General features: G+C 44.2%; 1 protein-coding gene across 2 annotated transcripts in view; it reads left to right on the top strand.

Moving 5' to 3' along the window:
- The window catches only part of LOC106596213 (macrophage mannose receptor 1), a 58,264-nt gene that overhangs the window by 43,566 nt on the left and 11 nt on the right, over positions 1–14,687 (top strand). Inside the window, exons 19-32 of one of the 2 annotated variants that reach the window (XM_082973175.1) lie at positions 386–480; positions 747–889; positions 1,103–1,211; positions 1,522–1,649; positions 3,636–3,680; positions 6,012–6,047; positions 6,237–6,330; positions 6,488–6,720; positions 7,381–7,546; positions 9,876–10,046; positions 10,626–10,742; positions 12,473–12,637; positions 12,976–12,993; positions 13,434–14,687. The exon at positions 13,434–14,687 is cut by the window's right edge and continues 11 nt beyond it. In XM_082973175.1, the coding sequence (XP_082829301.1) occupies positions 386–480; positions 747–889; positions 1,103–1,211; positions 1,522–1,649; positions 3,636–3,680; positions 6,012–6,047; positions 6,237–6,330; positions 6,488–6,720; positions 7,381–7,546; positions 9,876–10,046; positions 10,626–10,742; positions 12,473–12,637; positions 12,976–12,993; positions 13,434–13,708 (1,795 nt within the window). In that variant the 3' untranslated portion in view covers positions 13,709–14,687. Of the gene's footprint in view, positions 1–385; positions 481–746; positions 890–1,102; positions 1,212–1,521; positions 1,650–3,635; positions 3,681–6,011; positions 6,048–6,236; positions 6,331–6,487; positions 6,721–7,380; positions 7,547–9,875; positions 10,047–10,625; positions 10,743–12,472; positions 12,638–12,966; positions 12,994–13,433 lie in introns of both variants that reach the window. The other variant, XM_082973174.1, reaches the window with a different exon arrangement.

Here is a 14,687-nt window from a genome sequence, read left to right as displayed (position 1 = left end):
CCTTATTTTTTATTCAGTACAGGCTTCCTTCTTTTCATTATATCATTTAGGTTAGTATTGTGATTGTTGATCCATTCTAAGTGTTCTCCTATCACAGCCATTACACTGGTTTAATGTCTCCATTGGCCTCATGGTGAACTCCCTGAGTGGTTTCCTTCCTCTCCGGCATCTTAGTTACGGATGCATGTATCTTTGTAGTGACTGGGTGTACACCATCCAAAGTGTAATTAATAACTTCACCATGCTCAAAGGGATATTCAATATCTTATGTTTTGGGTTCTGCGTTCTCATGTTCTGTGTTCTTGAATTCCTGTGTTCTGAGTTATTGTGTACTGTGTTCTTGAATTCTTGTGTTCTGAGTTAATGTGTCCTGTGTTCTGTCCAGGTGGATGGACGGTTCACCAGTAGTATTCCAGAGATGGGACAACAACCAGCCGGACTTCAAGAACAACGATGAGAACTGTGTTGCCAGCTACAATGGTGAGCTAAAGATGAGATGAGGCCCAAAAATGTTCCTCTCTTATAAGAACTTCCATTCAACTTCCATTTTCATTCTGAATCTTGGAGCTGGTTACCACATAACTCAATGGCATGACTAGGTCTACTATAACTGTGTGTTCAGGTTTCTGGCATGACTATAACTGTGTGTTCAGGTTTCTAGCATGACTATAACTGTGTCTTCAGGTTTCTGGCATGACTATAACTGTGTGTTCAGGTTTCTGGCATGACTATAACTGTGTGTTCAGGTTTCTGGCATGACTATAACTGTGGCACTGAAATGAGGTCCATCTGTGAGAGGAGTGGTTCCCCCCCAGTGAACAGCACCGTGCCCCCTACTGCCCCCCCCACAGGAGGCTGCCCCCCGGAATGGATCCTCTACCAGTCTAAGGTCAGTAAGAGGCGAGAATGGATCCTAAGGTCAGAGATCAAAGGTTACACAGGAGGAGTGATATAATCATGATTATGTGATAATAATATGTTAAATGTCTTTCACATAAACAGACGATACAGTTTTACAACATGCTTTGAGAACGGAAGTCTAACTCAATGTGTTTGCCTATAATCAATCAACTTGATTAATTGCTTATTGATTTGTTTATAGTGCTACATGCTGATTGGACACAAGTCACCTAGCACCTGGCTCGAGGCCAGATCGTCCTGCCAATCCATGGGAGCTAACCTGGCGTCCATCACAAATAGGCGGGAGCAAGGTGAGATTATTTTAACCTCAATGGAGCTGCTCATGCTGTCACAGACTCTATAATGACACAGATATAAAGATGAGTCCTCTATCTATCTCTATGGAGCTACCCATGCTGTCACAGTCACTATAAGGACACAGATATAAAGATGAGTCCTCTATCTATCTCTATGGAGCTGCTCATGCTGTCACAGACACTATAATGACATAGATCTAAAGATGAGTCCTCTATCTATCTCTATGGTGCTGCTCATGCTGTCACAGATGCTATAATGGAACAGATATAAGGATGAGTCCTCTATCTATCTCTATGGTTGCAGTGTTTCTGACGACCCAGATGACTTCTGGTGCTACTGACCTGTGGATTGGACTGAGTAACTTAAACCGGGACGCGTTTGTTTGGACCGATGGCCAGGCAGTCAAATACTTAAACTTCGATTTCATGAAGGTACGCATGTACACACATTTACCTAAGCAATGAGGGCCGAGGGTTGTGTTCCACGGCCAATATACCACAGCTGGTCGTAGGCATGACGACCAAGTAGACATTTACACATTTAAACATAAACAAAACATTTACATAAGACATAATCAATGTTCCCGCCTAAACTGCAGAGAAGCACGAGATTGAACTTCACTCACCTTTCTCTAGTTTTCCTCTTCAGTTAACAGTGTTTCGCTCTACTGTGGGAATTGTAGTCGAATCAGCGCAATGTTAGCCAATTTTAATGTAAAATACCGACACAAAACGAACTATGCAAGAGATTTTCTTGTAGGCAGAGCTCATTGGAGTAGGATTCTATTGACAGGCAGGACTCAGCCTGTACTCTACACAGACCAATCAGAGTTGCAGTAGGCCTATATGCAAATAGCCATATATGGATATGTGCCGTTCACTGTGTTTAGGCTACAGTACGAGCGGTCACCATTTGTCACCAAAGCCCCATATACTACCCACCACTGCGACCTGTATGCTCTCGTTGGCTGGTCCTCGCTATATATTCGTCGCCAAACCCACTGGCTCCAGGTCATCTATAAGTCTCTGCTAGGTAAAGCCCCGCCTTATCTCAGCTCACTGGTCACCCCAGCAACACCCACCCGTAGCACGCGCTCCAGCAGGTATATTTCACTGGTCATCCCTAAAGCTAACACCTCCTTCGGCCACCTTTCCTTCCAGTTCTCTGCTGCCAATGATTGGAACGAACTGCAAAAATCACTGAAGTTGGAGGCTTATATCTCCCTCACTAACTTTAAGCGTCAGCTGTCAGAGCAGCTTACCGATCGTTGCAGCTGTACATAGTCCATCTGTAAATAGCCCATCCAACCAACTACCTACCTCATCCCCATATTTGTTTTGTTTTCCTGCTCTTTTACACACCAGTGTCACTACTTGCACATCCTCATCTGCATATATCACTCCAGTGTAAATCTGCTAAATTATAATTACTTCGCCACTATTGGCCTATTTATTGCCTTACCTCCTTACTTCATTTGCACACACTGTATACACATTTTTCTATTGTGTTATTAACTGTACGATTACTTATCCCTTGTGTTGTTTTTGGTCACACTGCTTTGCTTTATCTTGGCCAGGTCGCAGTTGTAAATGAGAACTTGTTCTCAACTGGCCGACCTGGTTAAATAAAGGTGAAATAAAATAAAAACAATGGGTCAGTGGTTTCTTCCTACAAAAGTACAAAATGTGTGCATTTCTAGCCATCTTTTAAAAGCCAGTCAGGTAAAGAGCTGTTTTATGTCTTAAAGGGGCGGTGTTGTATTTTGAGACAGTCTTGAATAAGCTAAGTAGCCAATAGGCAGAGCGTAGAATAATTTGTCTGATTCTATGTAATAATTGTATGGGAATAATAATGTAAGATGTTTCTGGCATCAAACAACACATTCAGTCACCACCTTGTCTGAAGGACAAGTGGATGAACAGGTTAATGTTAAGTCCTGCAAGTCTCATGGAATGTAGGCCTATATTGAACACCAAACATTGGCTGCTACTGTAGACTGAATGATAGAACAGCTATTTCCATGTTAAAAAGTTACGGGATGCATTTTCTCCATTGTTTTTGATGGATGGCCTCTCTGGTAGGCCTACATTATGATCAAAGAGCCAGAGTTGCCTACTTGTCCACTGTTAAAACTGTAACTTAAAGTAGGTACAGTGTTCACAGTAAACGTGCGCTGGAAGTTGCAAATAATTTTCACAACTTTCAAGTTTGCGCAAAGCAGACCTTAAATTTGCTTAGTGGTGAAAATTGAGTAAACATTTCACATAATATACACATACATTACAGCCTGGAACACTGTGTGGCACACTGGACATGATGTATTAGTTTACTTTGAGTTTAATTTGCTAATTTTATCCCTAAACCAGTAATGTTTAATAAATACCCCTAATATATAATATTTTGTTTCTCAATTGTAGAGACTGTCGCAGATGTCCCCATGGCGACGGCGTCACTATCGTCAGGTAAAGTCCCTTTAAACTTTAAGTAAACACAGACGTACACACACAGGACCTAGTGAAAGTCTACATCCGCTTTGCAATCTTCACATTTTGCTGCCTTAAAATGAAGTGAAAAAGGAATTAAATTACATGTTTTTTTCCTACAGATCTACACAAACCTATTCAAAGTGAAAGAAAGTTGGAGATTTTATTTATTAATAAAATAAAATAAAATAAAAAAATAAAGATGTATTGATTGTGTATGTCTTCACACCCCAGAGTTCATACTTGGTGGAAACGCCCCAGAGTTCATACTTGGTGGAAATGCCCCAGAGTTCATACTTGGTGGAAACGCCCCAGAGTTCATACTTGGTGGAAACGCCCCAGAGTTCATACTTGGTGGAAACGCCCCAGAGTTCATACTTGGTGGAAACGCCCCAGAGTTCATACTTGGTGGAAGCCTCTTTTTTGGATCAAAAGACATGCTATGTGCAGAGACCAGGTAAAAAAGAAAAGGAAAGCGTACCTCCATCTTCTGAAAATCCCTGGTACTATCCCAGGGACAAGAAACCCTGGTACTATCCCAGGGACAAGAAACCCTGGTACTATCCCAGGGACAAGAAACCCTGGTACTATCCCAGCGACAAGAAACCCTGGTACTATCCCAGGGACAAGAAACCCTGGTACTATCCCAGGGACAAGAAAGCTTGGGACTATCCCAGGGACAAGAAAGCCTGGGACTATCCCAGGGACAAGAAAGCCTGGGACTATCCCAGGGACAAGAAAGCCTGGTACTATCCCAGGGACAAGAAACCCTGGTACTATCCCAGGGACAAGAAACCCTGGGACTATCCCAGGGACAAGATAGCCTAATTGCACACATTTAAAAGCCAAAGACACGCCAGAATGGCTTTCCAATAGGTGTTGAGTGCTCCTGAATGGTTCAGTCTCAGTTCTGACTTTAATCTGCTAAAAAAACTGAAACAATGTTTGAATAATCCTGTCCATCAAAGATTTCCAACCAAATTTACTGTGCTTGAAGAGTTTTGACAAAAACAACGGATATATGTCACCCTAAGAGTTGTGGTAGGTTGGTGGAATCTTATTCAAAATGATCCACAGCTGTAATGGCTGCCAAAAGGTGCTTCCACCAAGTATGAACTCTGGGGGGGTGAAGACGTACGCAGTCAAGACATCCTCATTTTCTATTTAATAGTAATGTAATGTGGAAAATTGTCAATCATTTAAAAAAAACTTTAAATCTAACTTAATCTCTTTTAGATGTCATTTTAAGGGAGCAAAATGTGAAGACTGTGCAAGGGGAAGACTTTCACTAGCGACTGTATTTTACACATATTGTATACACACATTTATACACAAACACAGATATCCACAAACACCCACCGACAGGCCTACTGTACATATGTTTAGATACATATTAGACTGAAACACATTGACTAAATCCCCATCGTTTACATATTATACTGAAACACATTGACTAAATCCCCATCGTTTACATATTATACTGAAACACATTGACTAAATCCCCATCGTTTACATATTATACTGAAACACATTGACTAAATCACCATCATTTACATATTATATTGAAACACTGACTAAATCCCCATCGTTTACATATTATACTGAAACACACGGACTAAATCCCCATCGGTTACATATTATACTGAAACACATTGACTAAATCCCCATCGTTTACATATTATTCTGAAACACATTGACTAAATCCCCATCATTTACATATTATACTGAAACACATTGACTAAATCCCCATCGGTTACATATTATACTGAAACACATTGACTAAATCACCATCGTTTACATATTATACTGAAACACATTGATTAAATCCCCATCGTTTACATATTATACTGAAACACATTGACTAAATCCCCATCGTTTACATATTATACTGAAACACATTGACTAAATCCCCATCGTTTACATATTATACTGAAACACGTTGACTAAATCCCCATCGTTTACATATTATACTGAAACACACTGACTAAATCCCCATCGTTTACATATTATGCTGAAACACATTGACTAAATCCCCATCGTTTACATATTATACTGAAACACATTGACTAAATCCCCATCGGTTACATATTATACTGAAACACACTGACTAAATCCCCATCGTTTACATATTATATTGAAACACATTGACTAAATCCCCATCGTTTACATATTATACTGAAACACACTGACTAAATCCCCATCGTTTACATATTATACTGAAACACATTGACTAAATCCCTGTCGTTTACTTTGCTTATTCTATCTCTAGAACAATGTCTTAATAAACACCATTTGGTTTTCTAATTGTAGAGGTACATGGATATGCTTTCCTCTCGGGCTAGTCAGGTAAGATCCATTTAAACAAACTATCACCATTCAAAATGAGAAATACACACAATAAATTGGATATAATAATATATTAAAAATGTTTTATTTAAAGTGTTAGCCTTACATTTTGCTCAAAGCTCTACTATATGACAGAATGAAGTCTGTGACTGTGAATGTTGTCCATTATTGATAATCTTTGTCCCACAGTGTGTTGTGATGGCCAGTTCCTCCTCCATCTTGGGAAAATGGGAAACCAGGTCCTGCAGCGACACATACGGCTTCATCTGTCAGCGCAAAGTTGGTGAGCAAAGACATTCTTGTACTTCCTCTTCTTTCTTTCTCCTCCATCTCCTCTTCTTTCTCTCTCCTCCTCTTCATCCTCTTCTTCATCCTTCTTCTCGTCTCCATCCTCAGCCCTCTGATTTGTAATGTGACTAAGTGTTGCTCTGCTTTCCTAGACTCAGGGATCCCAGTCCCGGCCCCGACAGTGTTACCTAGAGGCTGGGTGAAGCTGGCCTACGACTCTTACAAGGTGCTGCCCCAGAACTGTACATGGCCCGAAGCCCAGATGCAGTGTGAGGCTGAGGAGGGCCAGCTGGCTAGCACCCTGGATGAACTGTCAGCAGCCTACCTGGAGCTGCAGGCTCTGAAGCTGCAGACACCACTGTGGATTGGACTCAATAGGAATGAGGTACAGTACAAGCTGTATCTTCAGGTGCCACAGACTCCTCATCAGATTAGGCAGGTTATTGGTACTGTTGGATTCTGGGTGAAACTTTGAACACTGCTATACTAGAGACATGATGGATCAGAAGTAATACTATAGTATCTGAGGGGTGATAGAGAATGGTTGTTACATCAGAAGTAACAAGGTGCTTCTACATCTGCATTGCTTGCTGTTTGGGGTTTTAGGCTGGGTTTCTGTACAGCACTTTGTGACATCAGCTGATGTAAGAAGGGCTTCATAAATAAAATTAATAGAAGTTAATGGTTATCTGTAGGAGCCAGATGGCTTTGGAATGTGCTGGGTGTACGGGAAGAAGTCACGGGACTGCTGTAAGGGATACGGGTGGGTTTCAACCACAGGGCCGTCTACAGCACCACAAAACGGTGTTCCTCTGAGATAAAGACTAGGTGTTCAGATTGTCAGGAAAGGCGAGTGTACTGTAATATAACATGGTGTTCAGATTGTCAGGAAAGGCTAGTGTACTGTAATATAACATGTTTTTATCCCAACGTGACTTACAGTCATGCGTGAATACATTTTGGTAGGAATCAAACCCATGATAGTGAAGTTGGAAGCGCCATGCTCTACCAACTGACTTACAGCTGTAGTGGTTTGTGTTTTCAGACACAAGGCTTCTTCAGGTGGATGGACGGCTGGCCCTTAAGCCTGGCCCGGTGGGCCCCAGGCGAACCCAGCAGAGACCGGCCCTGTGTCTACCTGGATGTGGAAGGCACCTGGAAGACAGCTCTTTGTAACCACCCCTACCCCAGTGTGTGCAAGCAGTCCACAGGTGAGACAGGAACCTACCCCAGTGTGTTAGTAGTTCCCAGGTGAGACAGGTACCTACCCCAGTGTGTTAGTAGTCACCAGGTGAGACAGGTACCTACCCCAGTGTGTTAGTAGTCACCAGATAGAGACAGGTACCTACCCCAGTGTGTTAGTAGTTCCCAGGTGAGACAGGTACCTACCCCAGTGTGTTAGTAGTCACCAGGTGAGACAGGTACCTACCCCAGTGTGTTAGTAGTCACCAGGTTAGACAGGTACCTACCCCAGTGTGTTAGTAGTCACCAGGTGAGACAGGTACCTACCCCAGTGTGTTAGTAGTCACCAGGTGAGACAGGTACCTACCCCAGTGTGTTAGTAGTCCCCAGGTGAGACAGTCTCCTACCCCAGTGTGTTAGTAGTCACCAGGTGAGACAGGTACCTACCCCAGTGTGTTAGTAGTCACCAGGTGAGACAGTCTCCTACCCCAGTGTGTTAGTAGTCCCCAGGTGAGACAGGTACCTACCCCAGTGTGTTAGTAGTCTCCAGGTGAGACAGGTACCTACCCCAGTGTGTTAGTAGTCCCCAGGTGAGACAGTCACCTACCCCAGTGTGTTAGTAGTCACCAGGTGAGACAGGTACCTACCCCAGTGTGTTAGTAGTCACCAGGTGAGACAGGTACCTACCCCAGTGTGTTAGTAGTCACCAGGTGAGACAGGCACCTACCCCAGTGTGTTAGTAGTCACCAGGTTAGACAGGTACCTACCCCAGGGTGTTAGTAGTCTCCAGGTGAGACAGTCTCCTACCCCAGTGTGTTAGTAGTCACCAGGTGAGACAGGTACCTACCCCAGTGTGTTAGTAGTCCCCAGGTGAGACAGTCACCTACCCCAGTGTGTTAGTAGTCACCAGGTGAGACAGGTACCTACCCCAGTGTGTTAGTAGTCACCAGGTTAGACAGGTACCTACCCCAGTGTGTTAGTAGTCACCAGGTGAGACAGTCTCCTACCCCAGTGTGTTAGTAGTCACCAGGCTAGACAGGCACCTACCCCAGTGTGTTAGTAGTCACCAGGTGAGACAGGTACCTACCCCAGTGTGTTAGTAGTCACCAGGTGAGACAGTCTCCTACCCCAGTGTGTTAGTAGTCACCAGGTGAGACAGGTACCTACCCCAGCCTGTTAGTAGTCACCAGGTGAGACAGGTACCTACCCCAGTGTGTTAGTAGTCACCAGGTGAGACAGGTACCTACCCCAGTGTGTTAGTAGTCACCAGGTGAGACAGGTACCTACCCCAGTGTGTTAGTAGTCACCAGGTGAGACAGTCTCCTACCCCAGTGTGTTAGTAGTCCCCAGGTGAGACAGGTACCTACCCCAGCCTGTTAGTAGTCACCAGGTGAGACAGGTACCTACCCCAGTGTGTTAGTAGTCACCAGGTGAGACAGTCTCCTACCCCAGTGTGTTAGTAGTCCCCAGGTGAGGCAGTCACCTACCCCAGTGTGTTAGTAGTCTCCAGGTGAGACAGGTACCTACCCCAGTGTGTTAGTAGTTCCCAGGTGAGACAGGTACCTACCCCACTGTGTTAGTAGTCACCAGGTTAGACAGGTACCTACCCCAGTGTGTTAGTAGTCACCAGGTGAGACAGGTACCTACCCCAGTGTGTTAGTAGTCCCCAGGTGAGACAGGTACCTACCCCAGCCTGTTAGTAGTCCCCAGGTGAGACAGGTACCTACCCCAGCCTGTTAGTAGTCACCAGGTGAGACAGGTACCTACCCCAGTGTGTTAGTAGTCTCCAGGTGAGACAGGCTGCTACCCCACAGTGTTAGTAGTCACCATTTGAGACAGGTACCTACCCCAGTGTGTTAGTAGTCACCAGGTGAGACAGGCTGCTACCCCACAGTGTTAGTAGTCACCATTTGAGACAGGTACCTACCCCAGTGTGTTAGTAGTCACCAGGTGAGACAGTCTCCTACCCCAGTGTGTTAGTAGTCTCCAGGTGAGACAGTCTCCTACCCCAGTGTGTTAGTAGTCACCATTTGAGACAGGTACCTACCCCAGTGTGTTAGTAGTCACCAGGTGAGACAGGTACCTACCCCAGTGTGTTAGTAGTCACCAGGTGAGACAGGTACCTACCCCAGTGTGTTAGTAGCCCCAGGTGAGACCGGTACCTACCCCAGTCTGTTAGTAGTCCCCAGGTGAGACAGTCACCTACCCCAGTGTGTGAAAGCAGCAGGGAGGGACGGATCCTATTTGTAGGTCACTATTCAGCGCCGTAATCCCATACACTAGTTTCTTCCAGAGAGGAGATCCTATTGGTGGATCCCTGTGCAGTGCTGTAATCCTATTGGTTGGTTCCCCCCATAGCCGTCCCGCCCACGGCCCCGCCCCAGTACCCCGGGGTATGTGTCCAGGAGGAGGAGGATATCAGTGGTAGGAACAGCCCCTGGTCCTGGTTGCCTTTCCGAGGGCACTGCTACAGCTTCGTCATTAACGACATTGAGTGGTCCGACGCCTCCACCAGCTGTATACGCAAAGGTAGGAGGAGCCTCAAAACCAAGGGTGTGTCAAAAAAAGCCGCCCAATTGAATACCCGTGATTTCTGATAAGTTGACTTGGCAGGAGAGAGACGAGACGTGAGGCCATGTAACACATTTCATTCAGAACTCTTCAGGGTTCAAAATGCCAGATTTGCTAGCAAGTTTCATCTTAGATCCAAGGGCATAGTACTTAGTGGCCCCTTCACTATTCCCTACATAGTGCACTACTTTTGATCAAGGCCCTATGCGGGGTACCGTTATAAAATGGAGCAATTTTGGACGGGGCCCATATCCCATTCTCTAACCCTTCTCCTCCAAGTGTATACTGGTTGACTGGATTGGTGGAAGAAAGGTGTTTCAGTGTGTGTCCCACCTATCTAATGCTTTAGGACACAGACTGTTACACCTATCTAATGCTTTTACATCCTGGCGTGGAGTGAGATGGTGAACGCTTCAGGGAGAAAAGGAGACAACTGGAATTGGGATCCAGTATTCCATGAACTCTGCACTTCTTTGGACAGAACAAACCGTAAAGAAAGTAATTGGAGAAGCATTAATACGAATATTGTGTGTGAAGGGGCGTCTCTGGTGAGCATTGAGGATCCTGCCGAACTCCACTTCATAAAGAGCAACCTGGAGTTTCTGAAAGACAGCTACTCTTCCTTCTGGATAGGCCTGTTCAAAACACACCTAGGTAACTACCAATCCTTCTGGATAGGCCTGTACAAAACACACCTAGGTAACTACCAATCCTTCTGGATAGGCCTGTTCAAAACACACCTAGGTAACTACCAATCCTTCTGGATAGGCCTGTTCAAAACACACCTAGGTAACTACCAATCCTTCTGGATAGGCCTGTTCAAAACACACCTAGGTAACTACCAATCCTTCTAGATAGGCCTGTACAAAACACACCTAGGTAACTACCAATCCTTCTGGATAGGCCTGTTCAAAACACACCTAGGTAACTACCAATCCTTCTGGATAGGCCTGTACAAAACACACCTAGGTAACTACCAATCCTTCTGGATAGGCCTGTACAAAACACACCTAGGTAACTACCAATCCTTCTAGATAGGCCTGTTCAAAACACACCTAGGTAACTACCAATCCTTCTGGATAGGCCTGTACAAAACACACCTAGGTAACTACCAATCCTTCTGGATAGGCCTGTACAAAACACACCTAGGTAACTACCAATCCTTCTAGATAGGCCTGTTCAAAACACACCTAGGTAACTACCAATCCTTCTAGATAGGCCTGTTCAAAACACACCTAGGTAACTACCAATCCTTCTAGATAGGCCTGTACAAAACACACCTAGGTAACTACCAATCCTTCTGGATAGGCCTGTACAAAACACACCTAGGTAACTACCAATCCTTCTAGATAGGCCTGTACAAAACACACCTAGGTAACTACCAATCCTTCTGGATAGGCCTGTACAAAACACACCTAGGTAACTACCAATCCTTCTAGATAGGCCTGTTCAAAACACACCTAGGTAACTACCAATCCTTCTAGATAGGCCTGTTCAAAACACACCTAGGTAACTACCAATCCTTCTAGATAGGCCTGTTCAAAACACACCTAGGTAACTACCAATCCTTCTGGATAGGCCTGTTCAAAACACACCTAGGTACCTACCAATCCTTCTAGATAGGCCTGTACAAAACACACCTAGGTAACTACCAATCCTTCTAGATAGGCATGTACAAAACACACCTAGGTAACTACCAGTCCTTCTAGATAGGCCTGTTCAAAACACACCTAGGTAACTACCAATCCTTCTAGATAGGCCTGTACAAAATACACCTAGGTAACTACCAATCCTTCTAGATAGGCCTGTACAAAACACACCTAGGTAACTACCAATCCTTCCAGATAGGCCTGTACAAAACACACCTAGGTAACTACCAATCCTTCTGGATAGGCCTGTACAAAACACACCTAGGTAACTACCTATCCTTCTAGATAGGCCTGTTCAAAACACACCTAGGTAACTACCAGTCCTTCTAGATAGACCTGTTCAAAACACACCTCGGTAACTACCATTCTTTCTACATAGGCCTGTTCAAAACACACCTAGGTAACTACCAATCCTTCTAGATAGATAGGCCTGTTCAAAACACACCTAGGTAACTACCAATCCTTCTGGATAGACCTGTTCAAAACACACATTGGTAACTACCATTCTTTCTACATAGGCCTGTTCAAAACACACCTAGGTAACTACCAATTCTTCTAGATAGGCCTGTACAAAACACACCTACACTTTTATAATAAAAAGGTTCCAAAATGGTTCTTCGGCCGTCACCATGGGAAAACCCTGGTAACAGCCGAATAGCTCATTTAGGTTCTAGAAAGAACCTTTTTCTGTAAGAGTGTAGGTAACTACATGACTAACAATAGACCCTGTTGCAGGTCAGTGGAAGTGGCTGGACCAAACAGTGCTGGACTACATTAACTGGGCAGAAGGACAGCCCCAAGGCTCTCCCTATGACTATGGATATATACAATCCTCCGATGGGACCTGGAGCACTGCCTCCAGTTGGGCTGATAAACCATACATCTGTAAGAAGCCCAAAGGTGAGACAGACCTTACATCTGTAGGAAAGACGAGGGTGAGACTGACCATACATCTGTAGGAAAGACGAGGGTGAGAGGGGAGCACCATGTATCTATTACAATATCCACACAACTTTCTTTCTCACTCCATAGTGTAGTGCACAAATGAATGTCAATAGAACTATAGGAAATGAAGGCCGTGATGAAGAATTATTTGAGCAATTAGGATAATAGACAGTAGATAGATAGATAGATTACCTGGTTAAATAAAGGTGAAATAAACAAATAAATAGACAGTGTTAGACCTCTTAATAATACCTTGTTAATAATCCTCTCTGTTCCACCTCCAGTTCTACCAGAAACACCACCAACACATGGTGAGTCATGAATGAATGAGCCGATCAATCAACCAACCCACCCATCCATCCGTCAACCCATCATCCATCCTTCAATCAACTAATCAATCAATCAGTCCATGAATGATCAGTCCATTACCACTCTGTCAATTAACCACTCTGTCAATTAACCACTCTGTCAATTAACCACTCTGTCAATTAACCACTGTCAATTAACCACTCTGTCGATTGACCACTCTGTCAATTAACCACTCTGTCAATTGACCACATTGTCGATTGACCACATTGTCGATTGACCACATTGTCGATTGACCACATTGTCGATTGACCACTCTGTCGATTGACCACTGTCGATTAACCACTCTGTCGATTAACCACTCTGTCGATTAACCACTCGGTCAATTAACCACTCGGTCAATTAACCACTCTGTACTGTAATATGTATTCCTGTGATCCTGCAGTGTCTCTGAAGGGAGGTCACAGGCGTGTGTATTCAGGCCTGGCAGTGGTGGTGGTATTGGCTACCATGTGTCTGATGGGCCTCACAGCCTTAATGCTCTACAAGAAGATCGGCCGTCCCCTGCCCTCCTTCACCAACCCCCTGGACTTCAGCGCAGGCCGGAGTACCTTCGACAACCCCCTCTACACGGAGCCCATCACCGAGGTCGACCCCAGCATGGTGGACACTAGCCAGCTGGTCAACCATATGGAGGCTCAGCCAATGATCACTTTGTGATTGGGGGGAGTCAAAGGGGGAGTCAAGGGGGGAGTAAGGTTAAAATAAAGTCTGGGACTTATTTCCATTGTGGTACTCTGGCGACAAGATGGCTAGACAAGATCCAACACAGTATGGCAGTAAAATAATAAAACAAAAACATAGAAGAAGAACATCGATCTCATCATTCCAGTTACATCATAGGGCTTATTCATATGGGCACAGAAGACATCAAACATAGTTTTACTTTATTTTTAAAGTCATTGCGCTAATGCATGCTAGCAGATACCCATAGACTTCCAGTCATTGCGCTAGCGCTAGTTAGCAACTTCCTTCAAACTGCATGCAGAGACATTACAATTGTATGCACGGGACTCTGGGTCAGTAGATAAAGGGCCTCATCTGACTCTGGGTCAGTAGATAAAGGACCTCATCTGACTCTGGGTCAGTAGATAAAGGACCTCATCTGACTCTGGGTCAGTAGATAAAGGACCTCATCTGACTCTGGGTCAGTAGATAAAGGACCTCATCTGACTCTGGGTCAGTAGATAAAGGACCTCATCTGACTCTGGGTCAGTAGATAAAGAGCCTCATTGCCAAAATACCTAAGTATCCCTTTAAGTGTGATGAAATCTTGGTATATTTTGACAGGCTCTCGTTTACTGATGTAGAACTTTTTCGACATTTAAAAATAATAAAAAATTACAGTCCAATAAGCCGAGGAAGGTGGTCAAACCTGGCTGTCATCTGAACATTGATATTGTCCAAACCTGGCTGTCATCTGAACATTGATATTGTCCAAACCTGGCTGTCATCTGAACATTGATATTGTCCAAACCTGGCTGTCATCTGAACATTGATATTGTCCAGTATGTTAAAGTATGGTCTCCCCATCTCTACAGTAAGATCAGCTGTTTACTACGAGTTGAACATTCTGCCAGGCCCAGTTCAATGCACTTCTGCTTGAATCTGATATGGATTCTATTAAAATGTAACACGT

This window comes from Salmo salar, chromosome 03 (genome assembly GCF_965601325.2).
Source record: "Salmo salar chromosome 03, fSalSal1, whole genome shotgun sequence".
Taxonomy (NCBI): Eukaryota; Metazoa; Chordata; class Actinopteri; order Salmoniformes; family Salmonidae; genus Salmo; species Salmo salar.
This window is presented reverse-complemented; position numbering and strand designations above follow the sequence as displayed.